Source organism: Strigops habroptila, chromosome 3 (assembly GCF_004027225.2).
Source record: "Strigops habroptila isolate Jane chromosome 3, bStrHab1.2.pri, whole genome shotgun sequence".
NCBI lineage: Eukaryota > Metazoa > Chordata > Aves > Psittaciformes > Psittacidae > Strigops > Strigops habroptila.
In genome coordinates, this window is record NC_044279.2 from 32,826,733 (window position 1) to 32,837,017 (window position 10,285).

Sequence of the window (10,285 nt, forward strand, 5' to 3'; positions counted from 1 at the left end):
CATTTTTTAAACTTGACATGAGCTAGGTGCAAGTCTCTGTTTTACCATCTTCTTGCCATCCCTGCCTCAGGGAGTGGCAGCCACTGCCCAGTTTAACTTGCCAAACTGCAAACATGGACCAGGACTACATGTGCTGCCAACCACACCAGCTGTAAATCTCCACGAGCTTGGATACATGGAGGTGGCCAGGCAGGTCAAAACTGTCATATCGCAGATCAAAGGTCAACAACAGAGATTTGCGCCGATTATGCCATTGGTCTAATTGTATTAATTATTATTAGTCCTTTCCTGTGTGCGAGCAGACATTTCAAAATGTTGGCTTTTTGCTACATTATATGTTTGTGCATTTTATTAGACTAATTTGAAAGATTCAAAACGATGAATAAATTGCCACTGTTTGCTTTATCTGCTGTTGCAGCCTATGCCCAACAGATGTCACATATGAAATTCAAATTACATCTTCAAACAGAGCATGACTTGGTAATGAATAATTCAAGACATATATATTAGAATGGTGTTTTAAACAGTGTGTTTCTTAGCACAGGCAGTGTCAATGGAAAAATACTCACCTATTTATCTGACCATTTTCCACCTCTGTGAAATCATTTGAATCGTTGCTGATGTTATCATCTTCGGGGACAGTCATATTCTGCAATTCAGTCAGTTCTAATCCAGCTTTGAAAGGCATCCTGGGTGAAGAACTGTACCTATCCAAGTGTTTCTCCAAATATTAGTGTTTGGTTGGTATCTGGTGTAAACTGCAGCCACAGTGTCAGCAACCTAAACAAAACACAAGGAAAAAAACCCAGAAGATGTATACCACCAACAGCAGGCAGTGTTACCAGAAGAAACCAGTGAAATCTGGACAAGAGGGACCATCCTTACCAACCAATTTTTATTGTTAGAAGGACCTCAGGTTATAACCTAAATGCATTGCAGAACAGTAGTAACCTTATACTCCTTAACGAGATCTACTTCACTAACCTTACAAATCCACATGGTCCCACAACCAGCTGCTGAAAGGGGTACTTGTATTTATAAACTAGTGTGTAAATCAGTCCTATTTGTCTCAGGAAAAAAAGATTAACCACCTACAAATTAAGGAATAAAAATAATTTGCTTGTCCAAGTCCCATTTCAGTATTTGGTGTTTGTCTTCTGTGTGTTCTCCATTCTTACTTAAAAATATCAAATATATTGTGTCCATGCTGTTGCTAAGTGGATAGAACAGAGTGAGACAGTTGCCCCAGTACTCTGTTCTACTAATATTTGTATTCCAGGTATTTGAATATGCTAAGGGTTTTGGTAAAGAGGATATGCGTAGGACGCTTTGTTTATGGTTAAGCTTATTCTGAACAAGGACAGAAACAAACCAAACCAAATCCCTAAGCTCATGTATCACAGGAATAAAGAGTAATGCGTATCTAGTGTCAAGCAGTTATTATCTGGAGATCAGGTGATCTCTCCTCTGATCGACGTGTTTCATAAAAGCACCAAGAACACCACCAAAAGCACATCAGGCAAGCCTGCTACAGTGACGTATTTCCTCATTAGCAATGCAAATCAGCTAAAAGACCAATATTTTCCAGAGTCTGACCACTCTCAGCTGAGCTACAACTCCAGCGTGGTGCTGAGGCAACAGGCTGTTATTCACAAACAAGCTCCTGCACCACAACTCTCTCAGTTCCCATGTTGTGAATGAACTTCCTGCAATACTGCCAAACAACTGTCCACCCTAGGGTACGTGGTGAGTGCTCAGATGCCAGATTAATTTGGGGATATTTTTCAATTCTCAGGGCTACCTCAAACCCATCAGACTGCTCACATGCAACCAGAGAAGCAGGAGCATCCCCTGCTCTTGCAGGCACTATGTCAAGGCAGAGGGAAGTAGTTCACTTGTTCAGTTATGCTACCTGCCTGTTTCAAATTAAGTTTACAGGACCCAATACTTCTGGTTTATACCACATGTCCACCTCATAGGAAAGGGCTTTGCAAATGAGCAGTTTTTTCCCTTGAACACTTTCTCAGAAATGAAGTTTTAAAGTTTACATATGCTCTTAACATTTCCTCAAGAGCCCAAACTGGCCAAATTTCAGGTTTAAAAGCTAGCTTTGAGGCTTACGGTAGGGCAAGACCTGCTCTTTTCTACTGAAGGAGGAACTAATCACGTGGTTACTGTGGCAGACAGAGGCTGGTCCAGCCTGGTGCGAGGATGGTGCTGGGGAAATGTGAGCTGGGACCTTTTCAACTCCTTTACAGAAGAGATTTCCACTACAGATACCAGGGGAGCGACTGCTCAGGTATTAAAATGTCAACACAATAAAAAGGATTCAGGCTGCTGATAAATAAAAGCAGACTGGCAAGCAGAGTGTGGATTTAGTAGCGACATTCTGGAACCGTCTTCCCAAAGATTGTGGGGATAAAACAGTCTACCTATTTTGGAAGAGAAGCACGATCTTCTTATAAAAGGATAAAGCCACAGGAGATGGCGACTGCTGAGGTGGCAAGGACCAAGCCCACTGTATCTTGAAGCTTATTGTGACCATGAGTTCCTAAAATAAACAATTCCTTAATAGACCTGATGACCTCTGCACCGAGATCTGTATCCCCTGGCATTTAAACATCCGAGTAAAGGTTTGTCTAAGATCCAAGCAGAGAAGCTTTCCCTTTGGTCTCCCAGGAGTGTTTTCAGAACTGCCTTGACATTGCCTGTGCTTAATAAATTCCCCGTTAAGTGTTTCAAAAGCAGGTGCTGAAATTAGCCCTCCTGTGAGGTAAACAGCATGCTGGAGAGCAGACTTCACAGCTCACTGACATGCAGATCCTGCTTCGCCATTCTGCCCCTCTGTAGCTGAAAAGCTGCAAGGCCGGACTGGCAGGAAAACAGCTCACTGCTTTGTTCACAAGGAATCTTTGCAGGGCAAAAGTGACCACCTTTCTTTGTTTTAACCCAAACTCCAATCCCACAGAAAACTGAATGAAGACTTTTTACAAGGGAAGCACTGATAGGACAAGGGCAAATGGCTTTAAGCTTGAGGAGGGCAGATTCAGATTAGATATTAGGTAGAAATTCATTACCGTGAGGATGGTGGAACACTGGAAGACATTACTCAGAGAAGTTCTGGCTGCTTCATCTGTGGCAGTGTCCAAGGCCAGGCTGGACAGGGCTTTGAGCAGCCTGGTCTAGTGGAAGGTGTCCCTGCCCTTGGCAGGGGATTGGAACTACATGATCTTTAAGGTCCCTTCCAACCCAAACCAGTCTATGATTGGTGCTAGCAGTGCCAGCTGAAGCATCAGCAATCATTCCAGCAAATTCTGGGTTTCAGGCAGACAAGTTCCTCCTGAAGCAAACACATCTTTCCATCTGCCTCAGGTTCTTGCTAAGTTAAGTGATTTACTAAAAAAACACCAAACAAAAACTCTGAAACAAAAAATTGTTGAGTGAAATAATGCATTGCACTTCCAAGCATAAGAAAAGCTGATCTCAGTGCCAAAACGTCAGGAGGGTGAAGAGTGGTGGGGCTTGGGACTGAAACTTTCACTGCCACGGCATGAACTCATCACAAATCTTTGGCAAAAGATAACCAACTTGTCCTTAGCACCTCTACCTGTAAAATTAAGATGACAATAGCAACAATAACACTCAGTTTGTGAAGCGCTTGCAGATTCAGAGGTAAAGTGTGATAGAAGTATGATACCTGGAAAAAAACACTATGCAAATCTTTTTTTTTTTTTTTTAAAGCTAACTTTACCTCAGATACACAGAGCGCAAACCCTTTGTCACTGCCATTCACTCTAGGCCTCCTCCACAGTCAATGGAGTACAGGTGGTCACATGAATTTCATCCCAAATCACCTATTTTAAATTTCAAGTTTACAGATGTGACAAATCTCAGTGTCTACATAAAATCTACGGTTCCAAAGGGTAAGGTTCATGTCAACCAGCTTGATTCCCTACAAGTCAAGTATCCATTCCAAGCTCATCATCTGGCCTTTACAGAGGAGCCTGGTGCTGCCAGAGGGCAATCCGTCCTGGCCTTGCTCCCAAAAAGGAGATTCCACACTGGGATATCCAAGTTAAGCAAGTCATCACCTCAAGTGCAGGTGTTGCTAATGCTGTGGGAAAGAAAAAAAAAATTGCTTCAACTAATAAAAATTCATCACATGTTGACGCTGAGCTATGTTGGAAGCAGCAAGGTAATACTTGTGCTTTTAAGGCCTCTTCATTCAAGAAATGTCATGAAATAAATGAAAATAAAAATGCTATGTTGGCAAAAGTTCCCAGACTGAGCTTTATTCCTAATTCACATTGAAAGGAAGTAAATAATCATCTGAAGAGTGACTGTAGCAGTCCCAATCACTCCCAGTCACTGTGCCTACTACTCTGCCCAGCCTTAAACCTCCCAAAAAGAAAACTTCCAGAGACCTGCCATCAAACCTTTCCCTCCAGGCACATAAACAGTAAATGAGCAAGAAGAAATGAGAATTTTGCTCTTATTTCAAACATTTCTACTTGGATGGGCAAACACTCCTTCTTGAAGCAGGGATCACCCTGAGAGAAAACCAGGAAAGTGCTAGTGATCCTTCTAAAGGAACCTCAAAGGTCTGTGTTTGGTAGCTGATCCAGCCCCTCTGTTTAGTAAAAAAACCACTGCTCTGGCCTAGGAGCTTGGCTTTAAACATCCCATGACATGTCTTGTAAAACCCATTATGGATAATTTATTCATTGTGTGCTCCTTCTGGAATATGGGAAAGATCACAACTGGTCACAGACTTCAGAAGGAGGACTGTGAGATGACACAAGAAGATAAAATGAGTTTATTTTTCTCAAGGACGCCGAGACCTTCACAAGCCATTAAAACACATTCCAAGAACTGGGGTAATTTTCTCTGTTGCTGACTGAAACATCAACAAAAAACCAATAAATCTCTGCAACTCCAGTTTTCTAGACTGTTAGAATTTTACACCAGCAGTAACGGGTTCAAAAAGTTTGTATTCGAGAAAATATGACAATACAGACAATCTAACTTCATTTTTTCTGCTGGCTCAAGCACGAATCCTTTCTGGGAAGTACCCAGAAGAGGTGTAATCTTAGAAAACACTTTGCTAGAAGTTGTGTTTTTAATAGTAACATCATCACTCCTGGTGATAATGGTGATGGCTTAATTCACAGGCAGGTTTTTTTTCATATCCTGTAAATGACATCATTAAAAAAGTGCCATATCAAGACACATGGCTGCCCAAAAGCTGACCCAGTATGTGAGAGGCATTTGGATAAGTGATTGGGTTGGACACCATCTCACCCATCCCTGAGTATGGTTTTTGTCATGTGCCCTTGCACACTCACCAGGCATTTCATTCACTGTGTGCTTCCCGCAGTCAAACGGTCTTGGGGATGGCAAATATCCAAGACACACTATGCAATTTTAACTATGGAATTCAAGATAATTTGCTTAAAAGTTGAAATATGACTCAACTTTCATCTCCAAGGGAGTTTTGCCAAGAATTCCTCTTGGTCTGTTACGAGTCATCGGAATCCAGCACTTCAGTTTCACACAAGCTGATTTTATTCCTGCAAAGCCTGAAATGTGGTATGTCCTTCTTTGCCCATACTTTAGAAAGTTCTTCCAAAGAAGAGCGATATGACCAGTAAGAGACCATGGATATAAATAACGAAACATTGAACCTGAAGCTCTGTGTATGGACTATAAAAAGCAATAATAGGCTTTATACGTAACAGTATCATGTTGGAGGCGGGGAAGCAACTACCTCCTTTTTGTTCAGCATTAGTGACACCTGACATGTGGAACGTAAAGCTCCCGATTTACTCCTCATCTACAGGAAGGACAAAATGGAGAGATTAGAGAAGAGCCACGGAGATAACAAAGAGCTTGGAAATCAAAGACTGACTCACATCCCCTGAGCAAACATCTGCAGTGTTTGAAATGTCATTGCCTCCAGCTCCTCGGTACTGTCCCTCTGCAGCAGGCTGCAGCCAACTGAGCAGTGGAAGGAAGCGGGTTCACCCTGGCCTCACGGCCACTGGTGGGCTCCAGGGGGTCATGGGGAACCACCTAGGTGCTGGCATGCGCCCATTCTGCCCACCGGCAACATGGGCCTTCCAGCTGCTGTAGCTGTTTGCTTGGTGGCTGCAAGCCATCGCCGTTCATTTCCAGGCTCCTCACACACAGCCCCCATGGGATGGAAACAGTTAAGAGATAAGCAAGGGGGAGGGGAGGAAACAACCAAGCGAAGAAGACTTGAGAAGGAAGCTCAGAAAACGATGCTGCAAAAAAGGAGCCATGAGCACAAATTCTCAACCTTTCTCCAGGTACTGCGTGACCTTGCGCTGCAACAAGGAAAATGCTCTGCCCCATCGCTCTCCATCCACGCTGCCCTTCCATGCTGCCATAAAGAAAGGGAAGACAGTCCCAAATTAAGTCTCGACAGGCTACTCAGCTGATCAAAGGCAGGCAAATAAGAAATCATAAAATCCCAGCCTGATTCACCCAGTGATTCATTACTTTAGGCAAAACACTTAAAGATGAGCCATAAAGGAAAATGGTTTTAAGTACATTTTTGTTTTGAGCCCTTCCCAGTCAATTTAGGGAAGGCATTTGGCAGAGGAATATAGTCACATTTTTTCCTAATTATATTTCTCTGTGAAATCCTCTCAACAGTCTTGGTTTTGCTGAAGAGAGCCCGTAACGCAGAGCCACAATGAACAAACTCTTGTCTTCCACAAAAAGTGGAAGTGCCATATGAGTGGTGCTTATGGGTTACAGCAATGAAACAGACTGTCCAGATGTGTAAGGGCTAAATAGCAGCTTTGAAACCCTTATTTAAAACAAATTTTACACTACAGGAGGAAGAACCCTTTGCATAAGTTCATATGTAACTCACTTTTCCTTCTGCCCCAGTTTACAAGTAATATCTTTGCTTCAGTTTTCCTGACTGTAAAAGACTCAAAGTGATATTTACTTGATAAGCTTACACAAATATTATCAGAGTTAACTGCAAAAGGGCCCTGAAACACTTTCAACATGGAAAAGCTGCCCTTTTTCCCAAGAGTGGCTGCTCAAACTTCTTGGACTGGCCACAGCAATAAACACCTACCTGAAAGGAAACTGAATTTTGGCTTGGAATATTTAAATATTCCCACACCTCTTTCGCCTTCACAATCCAAACTTTTAAAGCAGTGGTTATTGTCAGACTATGTGCTAAGCATGTTTCTACAGGAATGGGCAAGCTGAGAAGAAGACAGAGGAAAGCATAGGAGGAAGGAGTCCCATTTCTGCTCATTCACCACTCTTCCCCTGGTAAAGAACAAACCCCAAATCCAGAAAACCCCAACGAGATGTCCGACAGAGACCCAGCGTGAGCATCCCGCAAGCAGAGCAGCTGAGAGAGCCCTGCCTCCCCTTCCATCCCTTAAAACCCCTGTAAAAAGCAGGATTTGGACACGAAGGACAATTGATCCTCCATGTTCTACGGCAGCCTGCGGAAAGCCTCGAACAACTCCGAGGATAATCCTCTGCATAGGGGTATGTGGAGCATGGTGCTCATTGCCAACACGTCTCCTGTCCTCACCTGGGCCAGAGAGCCCCACTGGTCCAAGCACAGCACAAAGAGTCTCAAGTGACAAGGCAGAGTATGCTGCAGTGTGCTTCAGTGAAGTGCTCTCCCTATGGTGCCTCTCAAAGAGAAAAAAAACCTTCCAAAAAGGCAAAGTCAAATAGGAGTCATTCTGTACGACAGTGAAGCAGATCCCATTTTAGTCAGTGAATTTCCACCGAGCCACAGCAGAAGGCCTCTGCTCACCAGTAGTATGGCAATTCCTAGATTTCAGACAGGTTTTGCCAGTGGATTTCAGTGCAATTTCAGTGGGGCTCCTACCCTGGAAAGGGCAGTTATTGATACTCTGCATCCTTCAGCAACAGATGGAATTTCCTTTTAGAGGCTTTTTAAACAAGTAGGTGTTTTGGTGGCAAGTGAAGTAAAAGTTAGATGGAAGGATGCTTTCTTTCTCCCTCCTGTAGCTGTTTTTACTTCTGATTTAAGACACTAAGACTCAGAATGCCTTTTTTTTTTTTCCCTTCCAGAATGTATTTTATCAATCAACAGGGATCTTTTTCTAATACTTTACCTTTAGAACAACGGCTGCCCCGTGTTATTTTGCCTTTCAAGCACATGTAAAACCCAAACAAACCTAACAGTGAATGAAGCACCACACAGCACAGGTTACTACCATTTGGAGTAGAAGTTAGCAGAAATGCCCCACAGCAGTCCGTGAATAGCTGAAGGATATGTGGCTGGAGGCACACGCAGACCATAGCTTCGCCTTCCATAAAACCAGCTGCCAAACATGGGGTTTATTTGAGCCCTCCCGATGTCATGTAAACAAAGCACGGGTTTACACACGTCCTCGCCTCCTCTCTCACAAGGACGTACATCCTTGCTACAGGTTGTACTACGAACTCTGCAAAACAGCGGGACAAGCCCTAGGCGTGAGGAGCAAGCTGGACGCATGCACACGTGAGCGAATGCCTCCCCAAGCACCCGAACCTGCGCCTTGTTGTTCTCGCCTTCGGCTCACCAAAACCGAGCGGCTCAGCTGCTACTATGCATTTACGGGCAAACGCACACACACAGACATAGGAGACAGACAGACACACACGCCTGCGCGCCGTGGGCCCAGCCTGCATTTTCTGAATACCGTACAACTTTCCCTGCCCCTATGGCAGCGCAGGATTGCAGCGGGAGGCAGGATCGTTTCCCAGCGAGCCAGGGCTGCGCCCGCGGCCGCGCATCTCGCAGGGGCTGCGGCACACGCGGCCCGGCGCTTGCCCCGGGAAAACTCGTTTATTATTATTGTTTTATCTTGGCGCTGCCCCCGAAAGCCCGCAGCTGCCGGGTGCCGTGCCTTGGGCTTTGCCCTTGCGTTTCCAGAGGCCCGCCGCAGCGGCTGGGTACGCCAGCATCCCGGCGGCCCCCCCCCATCATCCGCCGCGGGGAGATGCCGCATGGCCGGCGCCGTCCCGCCGCCCGCTCCCGCCCCACCGCAGCGATGCCTCTGCGCTCCCCGTCCCGTCCGGTCCCGTCCCCTCCCCGTCCCGCTGCGCGCATTTTTAGGGTTGAAACAGGCAGTGCCCCGGGGCTCGGATGCACGTTTTAGGGGGGTGGCGGACACACGACACTGCGCACACGGCATAGACAAAGCACGGCTCCGGCGGGCTCGGCCGGCGCTGCGCGGCCGCGGCGCGTAGACAAAGGCTGCGCGGGGAGCCGCGGCCCCGTTCCCCCCCTCCGATTGCATCAGCTGCTTCTTACCTTCCTCTGGAGCCGCGGGGGTCCCCCGAGGAATAATCCACCCTCTCGGCGGGAGCCGGCCGGAGCGCCCCGGCAAATAATTACAGTGAAAAGAATAAAGTGAAATTAAAAAAAAAATATATATAAAAATTAAGAAAAAAGGAGCGAGGACGAGGGGGAATTAAACTGGCGAAACGGAGACAGCGAGGAGGATGCGCCTCCTCCTCCCGCCGCGGGTGTGTGCATGTGGAGGTGGGCGGGCGGGCAGGCGGGAGCATGCGGGGCGCGCCGCCGTGCCTGGGGCCGGGGCCGCCCGGTGCCCCCCGGGGCGCGGTGCTTCACGGAGCCGCCTCCCCACGGCCGCCCGGTCGGACGTGGCCCGGGCAGGAGACCCCCGGCTCCCGCCGCTGCCCGGCCGTGTGCGGGTTCAGCACCTTTTATCGCAAACGGGGGTTTACTCGTTTTACAACAAACCCACCATTTTTCTGTCTCTATGCCACGGCTTGCCCACGGGACAACCCGTCCTGGCAGACGGGCCGCATTTTGGTGACGTTTTCCCAGAAATGGCCACGGACGGTCTGGCATCATCATGTTACCCAATTTCCTGTTTCGTCATTCAGAATGTATATGCTGAAAATGCTGCCATTTGTGCGGGAGGTCACAGCGTTTCCAACTGGGGCAAGACAGGCGTTTCAGCTACAAAGGGGGGTTTGACGCGCAGGTGGTTTGCTGCAGCTTGTTATTTCCATGCTGATCTCTAGAAAGCATTGTATGAGCTTTTTGGCTTGGGAAAGACCCCAACTTTTGAAGAACAAACCTGGAGCAAGATGGCATTGCAGCCGACAACTGGAGACCGCAGTCCCTGGTTCCACCCCATGCAATGCACAACTAGCATGGGATAACACAAGAGTGAGAATGCTGGAGTGTGCAGGCCTGGGGGCAGTTTGCCTGGCTGTCCACTGAGGGGGAACGGCTGCT

At 46.5% G+C, this 10,285-nt stretch overlaps 1 protein-coding gene across 3 annotated transcripts in view; it reads right to left on the minus strand.

Moving 5' to 3' along the window:
* Window positions 1-9,913, minus strand: part of SLC38A1 (solute carrier family 38 member 1) — a 43,089-nt gene extending 33,176 nt beyond the window's left edge. For all 3 annotated transcript variants that reach the window (XR_003990473.1, XR_003990472.1, XM_030478749.1), the window contains exons 1-2: window positions 9,329-9,913; window positions 570-780 (exon numbers count right to left, since the gene is read on the minus strand). Coding sequence is in view for 1 of the 3 variants with exons in the window: in XM_030478749.1 (XP_030334609.1) it covers window positions 570-688 (119 nt within the window). In the remaining 2 variants the exon portion in view is untranslated. The remainder of the gene's footprint in view (window positions 1-569; window positions 781-9,328) is intronic.
* Window positions 9,914-10,285: the final 372 nt, after the last annotated feature.